General features: G+C 40.0%; 3 protein-coding genes and 1 non-coding gene across 4 annotated transcripts; 1 reads left to right on the top strand and 3 right to left on the bottom strand.

Annotated features, from left to right (window-relative positions):
* Nucleotides 1-5,750: 5,750 nt before the first annotated feature.
* On the bottom strand, nt 5,751-9,053 carry LOC119741968. The gene is made up of 5 exons (XM_038217939.1): nt 8,857-9,053; nt 8,554-8,629; nt 6,880-6,960; nt 6,432-6,554; nt 5,751-6,158 (listed from the first exon to the last, which is right to left on the bottom strand). The coding sequence occupies exons 1-5, from the start codon at nt 8,920-8,922 to the stop codon at nt 6,085-6,087; spliced, it is 420 nt and encodes a 139-aa protein (XP_038073867.1). The 5' UTR covers nt 8,923-9,053; the 3' UTR covers nt 5,751-6,084.
* A 2,111-nt stretch (nt 9,054-11,164) lies between these two features.
* LOC119741969 (protein CEBPZOS-like) lies at nt 11,165-14,709 on the top strand. The gene is made up of 4 exons (XM_038217940.1): nt 11,165-11,278; nt 12,479-12,603; nt 13,211-13,255; nt 13,911-14,709. Exons 2-4 carry the CDS (start codon nt 12,495-12,497, stop codon nt 14,021-14,023), a joined length of 267 nt encoding a protein of 88 aa, XP_038073868.1. The 5' UTR covers nt 11,165-11,278; nt 12,479-12,494; the 3' UTR covers nt 14,024-14,709.
* Nucleotides 14,710-15,914: 1,205 nt separating this feature from the next.
* On the bottom strand, nt 15,915-18,775 carry LOC119740402 (sphingomyelinase C-like). Its single transcript, XM_038215692.1, has 3 exons — nt 18,420-18,775; nt 18,145-18,189; nt 15,915-17,465 (listed from the first exon to the last, which is right to left on the bottom strand). Exons 1-3 carry the CDS (start codon nt 18,490-18,492, stop codon nt 16,192-16,194), a joined length of 1,392 nt encoding a protein of 463 aa, XP_038071620.1. The 5' UTR covers nt 18,493-18,775; the 3' UTR covers nt 15,915-16,191.
* Nucleotides 17,664-17,735, bottom strand: Trnac-gca. The gene has a single exon. It is a non-coding gene; the product is annotated as a tRNA-Cys (tRNA).
* Nucleotides 18,776-18,979: the final 204 nt, after the last annotated feature.

Genomic DNA, 18,979 nt, shown 5'->3' on the forward strand with positions numbered 1-18,979 from the left:
CCGCGCTTGGTCCGCTCATACGTCCGACGCCTATTAGGTCTGACGCCTCATAAGTCCGACAAAATCGCATCCCCTAACCAAACAAAGGCCCGTAAGTCCGACGCCTCATAGGTCCGACGCCTCATAGGCAGTGGCGTCGCCAAGGGGGGGCCAGGGGGGGCACGTGCCCCCCCTGGAAAACCTAGTGCCCCCCCGAGTGCCCCCCATCTGAGATTTGGGTTGGTAAAAAAATATATATATATTTTGTTATATTCAACTCCCATCATCTGAGTTGGTTAAATAGCAATTTCTGGAGATATCTTCAGATCGAATTTAGCATCAAATGTGGCACCATTTTGCATCTAGCCCATCCTCCGTATGCGAAAATTTTCCAAAGGGGAGGGGGGCACCCCCTCCCCTTAGACCCCTCCCCCAGGACGGCGATCCGTATCCACCTAAGTGCCCCCCCATCAAATGCTGGTGCCCCCCCTGTGCCCCCCCAGACTGAAAAGTCTGGTGACGCCACTGCTCATAGGTCCGACGCCTCATAGGTCCGACGCCTCATAGGTCCGACGCCTCATAGGTCCGACGCCTCATAGGTCCGACGCCTCATAGGTCCGACGCCTCATAGGTCCGACGCCTCATAGGTCCGACGCCTCATAGGTCCGACGCCTCATAGGTCCGACGCCTCATAGGTCCGACGCCTCATAGGTCCGACGCCTCATAGGTCCGACGCCTCATAGGTCCGACGCCTCATAGGTCCGACGCCTCATAGGTCCGACGCCTCATAGCTGGCTCCGACGCCTCGTAGGTCCGACAAATTTAAACGTCTTGTTATTTCGACGTCGGACTTATGAGGCGTCGGACCTATGAGGCGGAACAAATTAATTTTATGACTCAGCATAAGTCCGACGCGTCATAAGTCCGAAATTTTGGAATTATGAGGCGTCGGACCTATGAGGCGTCGGACTTATGATACGGCCCCGATGTGCCACAATACTGGGACTGGCAGACCATGGCCCTCGCCATGTAAATGTCTGCAAAGTTTGTGATGTTATGGCGCTGTTTCAGCCACCTTTTCTCACTTGTATTTCAATTAAGCCATGTCGGATTTAACGGATAGATGCAGCTTTGATGTCAAGGTGAATGATATTATTTTGCCTTAAGGCCTTCAACAGTGTACTTACTTGAGGTAATGCATATCAAGCTAAAGCTACAATGCGACTGTAACAATATCAGGTTTCCCCATGAATAAGTGTGGCTGTCACATCACCAGATCGTGTGAGAGGCAGAAGGAAAAAAGAAAAAGGAAAAATACTCTGATATTTTTGATACAGACTAGCCCTCCTTCCAGACGGACGCATATCAGAAAAAAGGTGAGTTTGATATTCCTGTTTGAGAGGGAACTGTATTAAAAAAAAAGCCGACCAAACCGATCCCTCTCCTCTTGAGTTTTTTCTTGTCAACAGGAGAACTAAGGATTTAATAATTACTGATGTGGATCTTGCTCTTGATCCGCACGAAAAACAACCCATCAACCCCACGTGTCCGTGAAGGCTCATACAGGCCTATAACATTCCTCGTTAGGGAGGTCGGGCCTCCGTTTGCGTCAAGTGTCTTGCTTCAGAGGCTTGGGGACACAAGCATCAGTACAGGGTGAGTCAAAAAAAGCGAAACCCAAATGTCGGGATTATTGTTTTAGTGAAGTTCTGCATGTAGCACTTTCGAAATCTAGGATATGAAAGCCCAATTCATAAGCTTTCTTTTAGTACAACAATCATTAAAATCACTTATGTACTTTTCAAGTTACGGAATTTTAACCACAACCACCGTTTTAAAGTTCTGTCCACGGATCACAGAAAGGTTAGTGTTCTTTCAGCAAAACGAAAACAAATCACATACGGATGTGTGTGAATTGTTTTCGTTTTGCTGAACGCACACATTCTTGTGATCCGTGGACAGAGCTTTAAAACGGTGGTTGTGTTTAAACTTCTGTAACTTAAAAAGTACACGAGTGATTTGAATGATTCTTGTACTAAAAGAAAGCTCATGAATTGGGCTTTTATATCCTAGATTTCGAAAGTGCTACATGAAGAACTTCACTAAAACAATAGTCCCAACACTTATGTTTCGCTTTTTTTGACTTTTTTTGACCTGGTATTTCTCCTAGTTTGAGCTTTGACACCACGTTTTAAGAAACTTTAAATTAATGCATGCAAAGTCCGATCTGCAACTAATTAGCGGACCGTGACATGGCCTGCTGTTATAATATGCATATAAATATTTTATATGCGCCATATAGTTAGGTCTAGGCCCATATCTCCGAATCAGGGAGAGGATGAATACTTAATAAGACAAAAAAGACAAAACGAACAACTTGATCGGCGATGATATATGTACACAGAGTTGGATTACCATCGGGGTTTTTCTTCTTCAATTGTGTGAATAAAGTGTAATGCAAAATTATCCCTTCGCTGTACGTGAGGAGGTGGTATTCCAAGGATCCACATAATATGTAAATGTTACTCTGCCACTTATATTTGAAATTACTACCAGCAGCATTTAGAAATGTTTTATTTACCAATACAATTAACAAGTTATATACTAATAAGTGTTTTTAAATGTTTTCTTCAATTATACACTATAAACAAATAATACAGTAGGAATTCGGCAAATATTTCCAAAGAGAACTTTATAGATATTGAATATATATAGAATTCAATTCATCAGGAGTACTTGGTTTCTAATAAAAAAAAGACTGCTTCTTTTTCAAATAAAAATTCCTTTCAACGACGTTATTTCATAAACAAAAGAAATACCCAGGTGGCATTTGAGCCCTAGACCTCCTGCTTACTTTCCATTTCTTTGCTGATAAATTTACTGTGTCATTTCACCTGTTTGGGTTAAAATGAAAAAGTGAAAAAGTGGGTCTTTCCATGGTCCAAAATACAGGGTGAGTAAAAAAAAAAAAAAAAAACCGAAACCAAACTGTCGGGACAATTGTTTCAGTGAAGTTCTGCATGTAGTACTTTCAAAATCTAGGATATGAAAGCCCAATTCATAAGCTTTCTTTTAGTACAAGAATCATTCAAATCACTTATGTCCTTTTCAAGTAACGGAATTTTAAACGCAACCACCGTTTTTAAAAGAACACACAACTTTTGTGATCCGTGGACAAAACTTTTAAAAAAGTTCTGTCCACGGATCACAAAACGAAAACAATTAACACACACATCCTCATGTGATTTGTTTTCGTGTTGCTGAGAGAACGCTGAACTTTTTTGTGATCCGTGGACAGAACCTTAAAACGGCGGCTGTGTTTAAAACTCCGTAACTTGAAAAGCACATGAGTGATTTGAATTATTCTTGTACTTAACGAAAGCTTATGAATTGGGCTTTCATATCCTAGATATTTAAAGTGCTACATGCAGAACTTCACTACAAAAACTGTCCCGACATTTGGGTTTCGTTTTTTTTTTTACACACCCCGTAGTCTGAGTATCGCCCGATATCCACGGAGCCAAACTCCTGTATAAACGTCTGATATCTCTAGACATGCAGATATATGCAAGCCGCGCGCCAGCCAATCGGGGTCGATTTTGCTTAATCGTGACGTCATTTCATTCCTAAATCAGGACTTAATTGTTTGATTGGTCAATTCGAATACAGTGTTTCGTAAAACAACAACGGCCGGGCGTGATATCGGGTAACATGATACAGAGCGCGTGACACATTTTGTTTTATATCTATTGTCTTTGACGCACAACTGTGAATGACCGAAGACCCGATATAGAAAGCGTCCACTGATTGTTCAAAATCTAGGAGGTCGAGAGGCGAGGTCTTGCCTTATTAATCAGCGAATCCGTTCGCGAATCTGTTCGTCTATTACATAGACTAGGTCCAAAAGTGTGACATTCTTTTGTGTCCCTGTTACACCTGACCTATAATTTGCCACATCATTAAAATTGATTTCGCACTAATTTTTTAAAATTTGTTTGGCAGGAGGTACTTTGCGTTGCATAATTACTCTTGGAGGTAGAAGGCATTAAAGAATGTGTCCTGAATAACAAAATCTTATACATGTCAGATGTAACAGGGACACACAAAAACTGGACCCCAAATTTATGGAATGACCCATTATAAGGCTGCAGCCTTGGCGATAGTTGTTTGGCGATTTGTATTTTTTCAACTGTGCAATTATCCTTTAATATTTTTTTCTTTTGAACAGGGGTCTGGATGGACGCATCATTTTGATGCCAGTTTTATACTTTTGTTTTTTCCTTGACACCCGTTGCTCATTTAATCACAATTTTTAATGCCGGAAGATGTAAAATACATATAAATAGATAAATAAATAACTAAATAAGTTCGTATGCAAATTCAGTTTCCCGTATTCACCATCTGTCAACTAAATTGATCGTCACTGATGTGCATAAATAAAGGTGGTTCATTTTTTGGCGCGAATGTGAACGTCAGCGCGTAATAATGACGCCACGGCAAACGTTCATTGTGCTGCGAAATCGTAAAAATTTACCACTTTTCAAATATGGTGAATTTGTTTCATGACGTCAATAACCGCTTCAGTATTGTACACACATGGTGAGTCAAAAAAGACGGAACCCAAACGCCCCAAATATATTTCATATTTTAAAAACATGTCGCACAAAACATAATAATGACTGGAAAGCCAATTTCATAAACTACCTGTGGAGGAAAAAATTACTGAAATTGCTCAATCCGTTCAAAGAATATCATCATTTATACGCAATGACCCTAAAACATGTTTCGTCCAAAAAAGGAGTTTATTGTGTATTCCGACTGTTGGAACAACAAAGAAAATGACACAGAATACTTGTTTATACTTGTTTCAGCAACTGTTAACAACTGTAGTACACAATGTCTTTATTAACAACCCTGTTTAGGCAAACAATATAAAATCCACTTTTTGGAATAGACGCGGGCCTTCGAAAGGATTTTGTTGAATATTTTTAACTTTTAAACTGAGGTTTTATCGCTGGTGATATTTGAAGACAATTGTGACGACGATTCTTGAAATCGCATTTTTGGACAAAAGAGGTGTTACGGTCATTGTGTTTAAATGGTCATATTCTTTGAACGGATTGAGCAATTTCAGTGTTTTTTCATCTAAAAGTAGCTTATGAAATTGGCTTTCAAGTCATTATCATGTTTGGTGCTGCATGTTTTTTTTAAATATGAAATATAATTTTGGGGGTGTGGGTTCCGCTTCTTTTGACTCATGAATCCTGCAGATGTTGTTAGTAAAAAAACGAACTGTACTTTGTACTTAACGTTATTTAACGGAACAACACATCACTTTATAACAACCCATTCTGGAACTGAATTAACAATCCATTCTCGAATTAAAAAGAAGTGAAAACAAACCATTTCGACCGTTTTGGTCAAGTAGCTTATAATTACCACAAAACCTATCCATCATTCCTTTTTACCAGAAGTTTCCTCCTGAAAACCACCGAAAAATTAACACCAGAAGAAAATAATTTTGGAAGTGATTACAAAACATATATGACGAGGGGTGTATAGCAAGCTACTAATGCGCCTATCAATTGTTCCCCCCCCCTCCCCCCCCCCCCCCCCGGCTGCCCCACCCAAGACGTGGGGATTGTCACTATTGAAGTGACAAAATCCCCACCCCTCGGGCAAAATTTAAGTGACAATCCCCAACCATGCCCCGACATACATACGTGGGGTGCACTAGTGATTGCCTTTCCATGTAGTGGAAGTAGTAATATTATCGCCACTTTCAATCGTTTGACCGTACTCGGCGATATTCTGTTGAATTCATTTTTGAGCTGTGGCTTTCTTGTCTCAATTTGCCAAAGACATCCTCCGACGGTTTTCTAAACAGCCGCTAAAAACGGCGGACATCATATAGCACACGTGCACTGGCACCACACGCGTGGGATTTTTTTTGTCAAACGACGACAGTTTTACAAAGTTGAAACTGTAAAATCACAAACCAAACACCATACGAGGCTTCACAAGTGCAATTCATCCACAAATCACCTGAATCAGTGGACACCATGTAACATTAGCAAAAAGGCAGGAAAGCATAGATGTTGAGTCTCAAGGCAAAGATGGAATATGCTCATACTCGTGGATGGAGTCGGTAGGTATTTCCTGAATCGTGCATTTGGGCCCTGTAATAAATGGAAACATAACTGAATAAATGACCCGGAATAAATGACAGGCCGCCATAGAGTCGACGCCATGATTGGTATAAGTAGAAAGACATTTTTAAGTAAAGCAGGAACATTTTAGTGATCGTAACAACCGATATTGAAATGAATAATTCTCCGGGAGGGGAGGGGAGGGGTGGGGTGGCAGAGTCCGGAGAGACATGTCGAAGATAACATAATCTATTTGCCCATTCGCCCATCTCCGTTTGGCTGAAGAATTGGAACTTAACATACCTGATGTTCGGCACGTTCTTGTAGGTTTGCTTGTTGGGAAGTCAGGGTCAGTTGGACCAGGGACAGGGTAAGTGTAATAGAAACACTGATGTTCAGTAGGATCCATGAACGGTCGTTTTCGATCTGAACAAAAGAGACAACGCCTGTGAAAACATCAGTTGCATGCAGTCCGAACATTGTATGCTTATAATAAATCGTATAATGAATCTTATAAATCTCAACCATTCAAGTTTGACTTTGAAGCACCAACCCCAAATTGCATGCGCACATATTATTTCAACCAGAGTTTTTACATAAAGATCTGATGAGAGAGGCATACAAGGCCTCAAATCAGACGAGGACTTGTAAATACATGAAGGTTACAATTATATGCTTATAGTACATCTTATATATATATGGCAGTTTTACTTTTTCTAATAAAAGAAGCAGACGTTGTTCACTTCCTTACATTTCTTCTCCCACTTCACTTTCTTGCTATGTTCTCTCAGCCGCTTACCGAAGTAAATTAGAACAACCAAAAGCACCAAATCTGAAATAGAAATATCGTGAACTTTTCATCATTACACCACACCAATATTTCGATTCATTTTTCTTTGCACTTTAATTGGTGATCCAAATTTATGTCTAAAAAAAAAATTGTTTGACTGTCATACGGAAATCTATAAAGCCTAAGCTTAATGTGGAGGTCTTGTGTGGTTGGCACAAGAAAGATGTGAAGAGTTGCAATGGAAAAATATACAGGGTGACCCAAAAAATGCAACCCTAAAACATTTGCCTTAAAAAGAGGAATAGGTGGATTTTCATGCTGTGGGTATCAGATTAAAGCTGAGAGATTTTTCTTTCAAATACTGAAAAATCGTTAAAATAGCACTTTGGGGTTGCTGAGAAAATGCCAATTATGTGAGAGTAGTCATTTTTTTTTATCCTGTACACAAATACCTCAAACAGTGAAACATTTTACTGTAATAAGCCTACTGTGCAATTATCCTTCATTTGTGCAATTTCGTTAGTATTTTGACATATTTATGGTGCTCAAAGTGTTTAAAATAGGACTAAAAGGGATGAGATACCTGTTCAGGTAGAAAATAAATGTATTTTCATCAAATTCATTTGTATACTCATTTGTAAGGATAGGTACGGTGAAAATCCCTTACTGTGGTAATTTTTGTGGGTGGATAAAAAACGACTACTTTTACATAATTGCCATTTGCTCAGTAACCCAAAGTGTTTTCAGTATTTGAAAGAAAAAAATATTAGCTTTAATCTGATACCCAAAACATGAAAATCCACCGATCCCTTTTTTTAAAGGCAAATGTTTTAGGGTTGCATTTTTTGGGGTCACCCTGGATATTTCCGTTATACCGTTTCGTTTTTTTAAACGAATCCTGGGGCGTTCATGAAGTTGCTTTGAGTCATCTTAATAGACCTTTATCACACGTCCACCATTTTAGTCATGTTCCCTGTATCCAATAACAGTACTGAATGATAATGTTTTTGCGCAAAAAAGGAACCAGACTATTTTTCCTTCCAGCCTCGCTACTTACATTGATCTGAATGGGAAAAATTAAATGGCTGCAACATGATAATGGTCTATTGTACGCAATTAAGGGCGGATCCAGAACACAATTTGGGGGGGCCCAAAAAAAAATTTTGGTCCCCCCAAAAAGTGGGTTAAAAAAATTACGGCGTGGGGTTCGGGGCCCGCTTAAGGGCCCCGAAATTTTTTTGGATTCTAGATGCTCTGTGGTGCGATCTGAGGCAATTTCTGACCACTTTAACCAATGTTTTTTTTGAGGAAAAGATGGTGGTGTACTCATTGCCTGCCTTTATTGCGATGTCACATAAAAACAAAAAAAATGGTTTCGTTTTTTTTTTGGGGGGGGGCATGGCCCCCTTTGGCCCCCCCCCCCCCTGGATCCGCCCTTGATTGTACGAGATCTAGAAGACAGAAAGACACGTTTGCAGTTATTTTTGAACTGTTGGGTTGTAGGATTATGATCCATGCTTACAGTACAGCTGGGTTAATTTTTTTTTCTATTTCATAAATGGAGCAAAATAAGTTACTTCAAAATGCGTCTGTGCAGAGGATACAAGTCATAAAACACTTTTGAAATTCACTCACCGACTGGAACCATTTTTCCATGGAGGTCACTTAGTTGAATCTGATTCATCGTTTCTTTAATTAACGTAGAGGTAATCTGTCAAAAAAGAAGAACTTATTATTCCGTGGCAAAGGATTCAATTGCATTGGATTTGAAGTACATTCATTTCAAGTTGTGAAAATGTTTGACCTATGAAACTGTGTTCATTTTTTTTGTCGACGAAATGCCAGTCGTATGGTTTCTAATAACGTGGTGTTGTTCAATTGCGTCTGACGACTGTGAACTTCATCGAATATGGATTTGCACTGATCATTTTGACTTACCGGAATAGGCATAGCTGTAGAGTAAGGGCACATCGCAAACAACAACAACACAAGACATGCCAGCATGCTTTGCTATAACTTGACGAACGCTTTTACAGCCGTCCTCATGTATAGTTTACGAGTAGATTCGGATGTTCCGGTATACTCTCGTTGTGTCTTTCAGTGCATATGCTGATGGCCCCTTTCCCCTCTTTACTTTTAAAATTGCAGGTCGGTTTTTTTATCCATTCATCCTTCATTAATTTCATCAGATGCATTCATATGCATAAATTTTTAATACGATCACAAACTTTGTATGTATAATACAAACAAGGTCGTTATGCAAATGAAGACACGCATAAAACAATTTTTTTATGTAGAAGAGCAGAGGCGAGATAATAAAATAAGTCATAACGATTGTCCGTCCGGCATTTTTTTTTTATAATAAAAGAGGCCCGTGGTGAACGTTTTTTTCATGGCATTGTGCACCGGTAACTGATTATATAAGTTCGTCTCAATTTGCTTCATTTTAGGCCTACCCTGCTATTTCGCGTTTCCAGGTTTTAAGACAATGGTGATGATAATAATAATAATAGGGCGACTTTCCCATAGACGTGTGCACAAACCTAAACTGTCACCTAACCCAAGTTTACCTTATCCTTTTTCCATGAAATTTAGTATTTATACTAATTGGACCACGAGGAATCGATCTAGATGGTTTGCGACAGCAACATTCCTTGTCCTAAGGGTCGTTTTCACAAAAGGGCGACAGTTATATGTCGCCTTAATAAGGTGTGTCGCCCTATTGTGGACGGAGTTAGCAAAATCTGTCGCCCTATCCTAGCTGTTAGTAAAATAATAATAATAATAATAATAACAATAACTGGATTTATAGAGCCTCAAATTGCCTAAGGATACAACGTGCTAAACAAAGAATGAAAACAGGGAAAGAAGACAAGAAAAGAGGCCAGCCAGCTACGATTTGGGGAAAAGGTTGGTCTTGAGAGCCTTTTTGAAGGACAAAATCGGCCAGAACTTCTGACGGGGATGGTATAGGCTATTCCAAGCGGGTAGCGGCATTGGAGAAGGCCCTGTCACCAGCCTGTTTACGTGACTTGGGGATGACAAGGTGCTCTGCTCTCCCGCAGAAGAACGAAGGGAGTAAGGACGGGTCTGGATTGTGAGAAGAGAGGACAGATAATCTGGGTACAGAGTGTTTCCATTATTTGTAAATGTGTAGGCCTGTACAAATATGGAATGCTTCGAGTGGTGTAGTAAAACTAAACAAATTGTCTACTTCTTGAATTAATTTCAATACAAAGGCATATACTTATGAATGTGATCATACCGAAACAAACTTTAGTTATTTCAAACTATCAATTAACGTTGATATGACTATATACATTTTTTTATGGCGCAATTTAAGAAATACACAAATTAAAAAACAAAATCAAATGGGACACAAGAATGCACTTCATGGATCGATTTTTTACATTACGCTACACGGACCTACTGGAGCTCAATAATATACTTGCCGAGTAGGGGCCCCCACTTACATTAAGAAAATATATATATCACTGACTTTAATGATTTACATTGATAGAAAAGAGGATTACTATGTTCTTGAAATGAGGTAAAGTTAATTATACGCAAAGCCTTTTTTTGGAGTTTGAGTATTCTATTTATCTGACCAATGCCACAATTGCCCCATGCAAGTATGCCATATGATAAATATGATAATACTACTAAGGTATTGTTCAAGGCCATTAAGGTTGCAGACCAGTAAATCGGTCCAAAATTGCCTGCGCCGGCCAAATCACGATTTGCATGCCCCCCCCCCCTATCTTCAGTATTTGAGCATGCTGTGGGCCATGAACTTGAGGGTTTGTAAAAAATATGGGTATATATATATATATCTATATATATGCACAGGACTGTGCGCTTGTAGTTCTGTTCAATTTGGATGAAATTTGGGCCCTTAAAGCGCTCTATTTTGCAATGGAGTGTAGGCATCGTTTTTCAACATGGCGATGGGCTTCAGGACTATTTTCAGGGATGATCATCTTCGGATGGAAATTTCTCCTAAAAGTCATCAGTTAAACCCCCAAAAATTGAAAGAAAATGAAAGATGATGAAGTAAACCTTAATTTGATGTGTGTTTCGAACACCTTGGAGAGTTGTAAGTATTTTTCCCGAATTTCTGAAGTGTGAGCATCTATCATTGGGGTCTATGGAAGTTTATCACTGGTCTGGCCCCTTTAAATATTCTTTCGCTAGCGCGCTGTAATAATTGGCAGGCGCCCTCTAGTGATAGTCGTTTGCGATCAATAGCATGAATAGAGTACGAAAAAGAACCGACAGACTCTAATTCTAGCCCCGACTGATGAATAAGTCTGGTGGTTTGGTTTCCACAAGGTGATAACTTAGATAGAACAAACGTCAGGTAAGAGAGAAAATATATTCATTCATTCAATTAGCTTGGTCATAAAAGACTATGGATATGTGAGTTCGAAGGTGGGAAGATTAAAGTCTTTATAAAGAAAACATTATTTACAGATAAACAGTAATAATTTCTACGACACCATACTAAAAAATGTGCACTAAAGATAGTAATTTGGAGACTGGTTCCCTGTCGTACTTTTGTTAATTTTCCAACACAACAGGTAATGATCAGCCAAGGGGCGATCGTGAAGTGTAGGGCCCAGTTCTTATAAGGGAACAAAATCCACTTTAAAATTATTGAACCTACCAAACTTGTTAGTAATAGTAGTTGGCGACATTCTCTATAAACAGGTATGTCATAGATAGAGGGAGGGTTTTGATCTTTTGAGGGACATTTAGGGGTGAAAATGACGATGACAGCGCGGCAACAACACGCAACCCGAAAATAAAGATGGCGATCACCGCGCGATGTAAGCCTACTGTGAGCACGCACGGCGCGCTGAATCGCAAGGCACTAACCGCGCAGGAAAATCGTGATTTAATTCTACCCCAAGAATCTGTTCAAAATTGCGGGTGTCATTAGAATTGAAAAAAGTCTGCTTTTGATTGTAAAGGTGATTTTTGAGCAATAAAAAACATTTTGGACTCTAAGTCTAATTTGATCAAAATAAAACAGGGGCCCTACACTTCACGATCGCCAACCAAGGGACCATAGAGCAAGGACATCAAGGAAAACTTAAAGAGCTGGGCCCATCACAACATTTTCCAAGATTTTTGCTTAGGCCTACTTCAGAAACTAACATCTGAAAAAAAATACGAAATTTGAAGCATATTTAATTCAAATTTCAAGGTCAAAGGTCATTTCGTTACACATTTCCTCTGCGCTTCATGGTACGATTTTGGTTTTATTTTGTGAAATGGAGGCTTTTCAAAGAGCTTTGTACACATTGGCTTTGTAGGTGCTACATGTAGGTGCTATAGTTTAGGAGATACAAGTATTTAAAGTTCGGAGGTCATGCTAATTAGTCAAAAGTTCGTTGACCCGTATCTCAAAATCTAACAAGCCAAACTACCAAAAAATTCAGTTCTGGGAGTTTCTCATATGGGCCAATCATTCACACCAAATATCGTTTCCATCTGTGAGGGTCGGGTCCAAAATCGTGTTGAATTGACACGGGATGACCCTACTTTGTTTTTACAGATCTCTCAGACACAAGATGTGGGGTGGCGCGGCCCTGTGGAGGTTCTCCAAGTACTTGATTGCCGCAGAAGTAGCTGCCTTTGGAGCTGCGTACTACGTGTGGCATAAAATGAACGTTAGCCAAGGTAAAGTCAGGTGCCTCTTCAGTATTCAGTGGGCGTATTCGAAGCCCTATTCTCGTTATGATTGATTTTTGAACACGACAATGTAGTCAACTCTCGTTAATACAAACTCAGCCAGACTCAGCCAGAGTGTTTGTTATATATCAGAGTTTTGTATGAAAAAGGAGCAGCGGTCCCATTTGTGTTCACATAAATGCACAGTTGGGACCAAGGCTTTATGTTCACTGTGACCATGATTTTTATAATTTTACAGAGTTTGTATTAACAAGGCGACTTTAGTAAATACTAAATAGTATCAGCTTGACACTGACTTATTTCTCTTTATATATTCTGAATATATTTGAAGCACGAGCATTAATTGTCACTCTTTGTTAGAAAAATCCAAATCAGTCCCCTTTTCAGCATATTTTAAAGCTTGCATCCCTCTTTTCAAACAAACTACCTTCACAGAGAAAAGGTTAAACAATCCTTGTCGATGCCAACAACATAAACTCCTCCTTTGCATGCGCAGGGAAAGTGGAATGCTGATCTATCACTTTGTGTCATTTAGTTGAAAAGTATCACCTCAATCCATTTTTGTCTTTATTTCCTATTTCTTTTTTTTTTGCAGATTACAGAAGACATATGCATGAGAATTACCCGTATATACTTGAGCGTAAGTAATGACACGTATCATTTGTTATCCTATTGCATTCTAGTTTGTACTTAAAATGAAGCGGAAAGTCCACAGAAAAGGATGGATACAAATTTCCAGGTTTGGAGGGGGCAGGTAGCCTATGGAATATCCCCTTGCTCAGATTAGGTCTGTGATATGCGAGCAGATTCGGCAATTCATTATGCAAAACAAGACTGCGTCTTGACCTCAAGATTCTGACCATTCAGCGGGCACCTTCTACCGAGTCCATTCACTGATCGTTAGAAATCAACTACATTTCTTGATTTCTTGTAAATGGCAGCACTTGAAGCCAGACCAAATTATTTCACCGGGTGTTTAGTACCAGTAATCTTTTTGATAATAATTCGGTAGATTACTTTTTGGATAAATGCCAATAATGAAAATCAATCTTAGAGAAAATTGGCATTCTGTAACACTCCTTCTGGTTCTTCTTTAACTTGCCATTAACTATAGATAGTCACTTAACATATTGTACGCAAACTTCTCCCAACACCGACTGAAAGTTAAGAAAAAGGAATATCCTGGGAACTGTTGCTTGCTTGATGCTCAGGTTGCCTACTTGAACTCGAGTTTAAGAAACCAGGGATAATGTCATGCATCGGTAATAAAGAGACACTTTTCTGTGCATTTGCAGTTTTCTACCGAACGGCCGAAATGGGACAGATCAAAGATGCCAGACCAAATGACTACAGGGCCTGGGGCATTCTGGGAAATACCGACACAGACTCTGGCACAGGATCGTCATGACAACCGTCACTGGCTGCTTTCATAAACATTTATTTTATAGATGTGTGCAGAATGCAGTTCTATAAACTTCTTGCAATTTGGTCTATAGACCTTTGTCATGCTGCCAACTTCAGTCATGTGTCCTGTATCCTATAACAATACTGAATGATATTCTTTTTTGCCCCAAAAGGAACCAGACTATTTTATCTTCAAGCCTCACTTTGGTTACATTGAAGTGAATGTGCAAAAATCATGACGGCCGCAACTTGACAATGGTCTTTTAAGTGCCATCTACTGCATGGAATGAAACTTAGTTCTGAAGAATGTTAGCTTGTATTGTATATAATTTGTAACCAATTGGATCAGCAAATGCAATTTTCAAGTGAGACGAAAAATCATAAAATTAAAAGTTTTGTGCTTGAAGATGGCTCTGGGTGACTTTGGCGCGAGGCAACGTTACTAGATGCATGTGGTCTCCTCTAAGAGTTCCAAGAAACGGACCTACATATACATGTACTTGACATAAATTTTGACTCTTGTCTTCGAGTAACAGTTATACAATGTTAGTGCTTATTGTTAGCAGTTGAAGGCACCTTTTCAAAAGGAATCTGACATAATTATGCAAGTGAAATTTGAAATTCAAAGGGTTTTCTAAGGAAATGCATTTGTCAAATTCAAAACCTATGCAGGCTTCTTGCTTTACACACAATGGGAAAATCAAGTGATAACATAAAGTGCTTTTTAGCATTTTGTAATGTCTTTTTCAAGTTAGTTTTTCCTTTTCACAATTTCTGTTAAGTGTTATAGATGAGAGCTATTGACTTAAAAATGCATAAAGTTGTATATAGATTTCATCAATATGATTACAGTTACTTTGTAAATACAGTCAGTTTTTAGAAATAACATCATTTTTGACATGCTATAACTACGTCAAATAAAAAAAAGAAGATTTGTTTTCTTTTAAATAAAATAAAGTGCATATAACTATGTGTTTGGCTTAAATATTTAAATATTTGCACCCTAAAGAAATATCCTAAAGTTTTCAGTGAATATGAATAAGCTCAAACGAACCGGGACACACCATCACTGTACACTCACTGGACGCCTTACTTTTCTCACTGTTCAGGACAACCAGCAATTTGTTAAAACAGAAAGAGAGTGCTGCAGGCAGGGTGTACTCAAGTGTGCGTTGGTTTTCATAGGAAAAATACTGAAATTGTTACAAAGCAGTGACCGGCCTCTGCATATGTAGCACGATATGTGACAGAGGGAACCCCCTCCCCCCTCTTTTGTGTTGGTCATTGTGTTACCAAAATCTCAGGAATTCTTTGGAGATGTCTAGGGGATGTACCTAACATTAGTATAAGGTGTGTATGGTATAGGGCCAGGGAGTTTGGGGGTACCCCTCTCTCACATATCGTGCTGGGTATAGGCCTCTGATTCAAGCAAGGAATTACACACCTGATGTATGCCAATCTAAATTCGGCACTTGTAGCTTAAAGGGAATGTACAACATTGCTTTTGCTGCAATTTTTCAGTCATATAGCAAATGATTTGTTTCACGTTTTGGGCTTGTAGGTGCTGGAAAAACTAAGAAATCCAATCATGTTCTTGTAGTCTGGTTCTCTGACCCCACTTAAAATGAAACGGAGCAATTTATAGACTTTGGGGAATTGTAGGGTCAGAGAATCAGTCTAACAGGCTTGTACCCCTTCACAGGTGTGTAATCAATTGCAAAGAATATGCGCAATAACTAATCATGAAAAAATAGGAGCAGTTTAAAAAAAAAAGCCAGTTTTTTTCCAACGCTGGTCGGCCGACCAGCGTTGGAGAAAAACAAATTTTCTTGAAAATGTCAGCACACCAGGAGCCACGATTTAACAAGATGCTTTAGAATGTCATTCCCTAACAATCCAGTAAGGTATTTCGTGATAATTTGATCATTTCGTTTGGTGATGTTTACAAATGTGGTATCTTCCCTTTAAAACAAGACAATTTTAGACAAGGCAAGCCTGGCTAGTAGATCAAGCCGACAGGTCATCTAGCTTGATAGTACTCAGTTCTAGATTCGGTGAAAATCGAAGGTACAACATAATGTATGACAGAAATGTACTCTAATAGATGCAACCTTTCAGCTAATAACTTTTCAAATGAAGTGATTGTAGATCGTTGCTAGTTCACAACTCTAATTAAATAAAGATCAATTTTTTGAAGATATGTGAATTTATCAACACTGTCAACGATGTCACAACAGCAAAAACCGCGCCAGTAACCGGAGAACTGCCACTGCTTGTTGTGTGGACTCCAGGGGCCTGTGTCGTCATCTCTGCCTTGTCTGTGGGATATTGGAAGATACCCACAACTGGAAAATGGTCAGACAGGTCACTGACAGTCTTCGTTTCCCTGCAGTCAGGGGAGTGTGGGTACATGAAGAACTTGAACAGGCGAAAATCTCTGCAAACCTCAACGGGCTGGTCGCTTCGCGGACGAAACACCTGGGTACTGGCCCCGACAGGCTGCTCGTGACCGTTGCTGGTGAGGATGTAGTCTAGATACTCGGCATCCTTGTCGGTTGGATCGAGATTGTCATTATTCTGGTGGTCGTAGGTAACTTTTATTGGACCGATGAGACTTGGCATGTTGGCGTTCAGGGCATCTATTATAGCCCGAGCGTTCTCTTCCTTATTGATTAAGTCTCCATTTAGATCCCCGGTGTAGATCACTGGTTCGCTGATTGGGATGGACATTCCCTGCATGAAGTCGAAGATCTCACCAGCCTGCAGAACTCTGATCCCAGGTGACTCTGTCTTCTCAGTGGACTGCATGTGGGTACCAAAAATGTGGAAATCTTTACTGGCGTCTTCGACGGTCTTACGGACTCGGGCGTACATTACCCCTTTAGCAGAGAGGGCATCTGATGTGGTTGGATCGTAGTTGTCAAACACCTTTTGCTTCTCCTGGACAATCGGCCAGCGCGATGCGATGAAGACACCGCCGTTTTCCGCAGTGGAGTTGCGCTTCTCTGCCACTCTCGCCCCGGGCAGGAGGGCCAGGGAGTCTCCTACCGTCCGGGTGGAGTGGACGAAACCGAACTCTCCAAGTATGTCCCTCATCGTCAGGGAGTTGTTGACGTTGACGATGCAGCCTCCCATGAAAACCTCCTCTAGGACAACGACGTCCACGTCGGGATTCATCTTGAAGATCTTAGCGGGGATGCGGCAGGTTCGCTCTCGCTGTCCGATCTGAGCCACCAGATAATTCAACTCCCATACATTATAGGTGATCAGCTTTAAAGTGTTGATGGGAAGGGGCGTAGCCAGAGGCGGTGCTTGTGAGTGGGCACATTTGACCTGGGTGCCACCAAGACACGAATTGCCTTCGTCTGTGATGTTGGTGCTGCAGACGTAATCGAGTCCAAAGTGATGACAGTATGACGAGTTGGCTTGGCAGTCTGGTGCGTTGTCTATAGTTTGATAGGGGAATAAAAAAAGAATTACAAAAGCTAATGACAGCCTTCCAAAAACTGATTCTTTTTTTTCTCAGAAAAATCCCAAACCTCTTTTTGGAGGAGGGAGAGAAGGAACATAACGAGAATGAACAAGTATAGGAATGTGGGGGAATATATTTTAGAGGTGGAGGTGGATCCCTGGAACCCATTTGCAGGGGACACCCGGGTTTGAACCGGGGACCTCTCGACCTGCAGTCGAATGCTCTTCCGCTGAGCTATGCCCCTTATGCTTATTGCATGATAACAACGACCCATTATAGGATCTCATTTTCTTCAAAGAAGCATATATATTAAACATGTTGCACTCTAACGTCAGTTGTGGGTAGATTGTATGTGCAATGTTCTCTTTGAGCATACTTTTCTATTGTTTTTTCCCGCAGGGGGGGGGGGGGATTCGAATTTTACAGGAATAAAAAAGAAAAAAAATAGCGGGGCCTTAAAGTAGGGCACAACCTGGTTTGAACGGGGTCCTTTCGGTCTACAGTCGATGCTGTACCGTACCACTGAGCTATGTCCCCCTCGACGACGTTCTTTAAACAAAGGAGCTTCTTTACTTCTATGCACTAATTCAACAGCACATGGGAATTTTGTGTCAATCAACCGAACATTATGTACTGTACTTGTTAGTACTCACCAATCCAAACAGTTGGTCCTTCAATTTCTGGACATTCGTCATATTCTGGTGAGGGAAAAAGTAGATATTGTAATTGTTGCTTTGATTTTCAATCCACAAAAACCAAGCTAAACCATACCAAACAAACGCGCCATCTTGATCTTGATCATACAGTGTTTATATTTATTATATCTATATAGCCTACACATAATATAGGCCTACACATACATTTTTTTACATTGATAATATGAGGCGTTTTAAAACCTTGTTTTTTTTACAAAAAATGACCGACTTACCATCACTCCTAGCCGATCCAATGTGGATGGAAATCAACAGAAGTAAAATCGTCTTCCCTCCAAAGTTTACCATTCTGTTTCAGCAGTATTGTCTGTAAAGCTGGAAATAAAGGCACCAACCGTATTTCCTTGTAACCGCACGGACTATGATATCCCAAAATGACGTGACGAAGGTGTATTTTTGCCAAAGTTTATCTATACCGATTTGCCATTATCACATGATATGGTACATGTATATGAATACAACGGTGAAGTCAATGTGTAACTTATTTTAGAATTTGATAAAGTGATACGATACAGGTTTTATCTTTTCGAAGCTTTTCCCAAATATTTGCTTCGTGGGTTATTATTCACGGGCCTATTGGTTACCAAGATAAGTTGAGTGGATGTATCATGACGTGTCTAGGTACTGAGTTCATCTGCCTATCTTTTAGCAGCGGTGATCTGTCAACATTGGGAGCAGCAGTTTTAAAAATGCAAAGGGAAGAGGGGGCTATTACTAGACATATGTACTGTTGCATGTTCGTAAATATAGGTCTCCGAAAGGTAACATCTTAGCA

The sequence above is a fragment of the Patiria miniata genome, unplaced genomic scaffold (assembly GCF_015706575.1).
Source record: "Patiria miniata isolate m_02_andy unplaced genomic scaffold, ASM1570657v1 HiC_scaffold_5, whole genome shotgun sequence".
Lineage (NCBI taxonomy): Eukaryota > Metazoa > Echinodermata > Asteroidea > Valvatida > Asterinidae > Patiria > Patiria miniata.

Excerpts from the sequence above, each read along its gene's own strand:
- LOC119741968 (XM_038217939.1), bottom strand. The coding sequence starts at position 8,922 with ATGCTGGCATGTCTTGTGTTGTTGTTGTTTGCGATGTGCCCTTACTCT. Across the intron at positions 8,630-8,856 it reads CTACAGCTATGCCTATTCCG|ATTACCTCTACGTTAATTAA; the intron begins GTAAGTCAAAAT and ends CTTTTTTGACAG. Across the intron at positions 6,555-6,879 it reads AGTGAAGTGGGAGAAGAAAT|ATCGAAAACGACCGTTCATG; the intron begins GTAAGGAAGTGA and ends TCTTTTGTTCAG.
- LOC119741969 (XM_038217940.1), top strand. The coding sequence starts at position 12,495 with ATGTGGGGTGGCGCGGCCCTGTGGAGGTTCTCCAAGTACTTGATTGCC. Across the intron at positions 12,604-13,210 it reads TAAAATGAACGTTAGCCAAG|ATTACAGAAGACATATGCAT; the intron begins GTAAAGTCAGGT and ends TTTTTTTTGCAG. Across the intron at positions 13,256-13,910 it reads TTACCCGTATATACTTGAGC|TTTTCTACCGAACGGCCGAA; the intron begins GTAAGTAATGAC and ends GTGCATTTGCAG.
- LOC119740402 (XM_038215692.1), bottom strand. The coding sequence starts at position 18,492 with ATGGTAAACTTTGGAGGGAAGACGATTTTACTTCTGTTGATTTCCATC. Across the intron at positions 18,190-18,419 it reads TGGATCGGCTAGGAGTGATG|AATATGACGAATGTCCAGAA; the intron begins GTAAGTCGGTCA and ends TTCCCTCACCAG. Across the intron at positions 17,466-18,144 it reads AGGACCAACTGTTTGGATTG|ACAACGCACCAGACTGCCAA; the intron begins GTGAGTACTAAC and ends ATCAAACTATAG.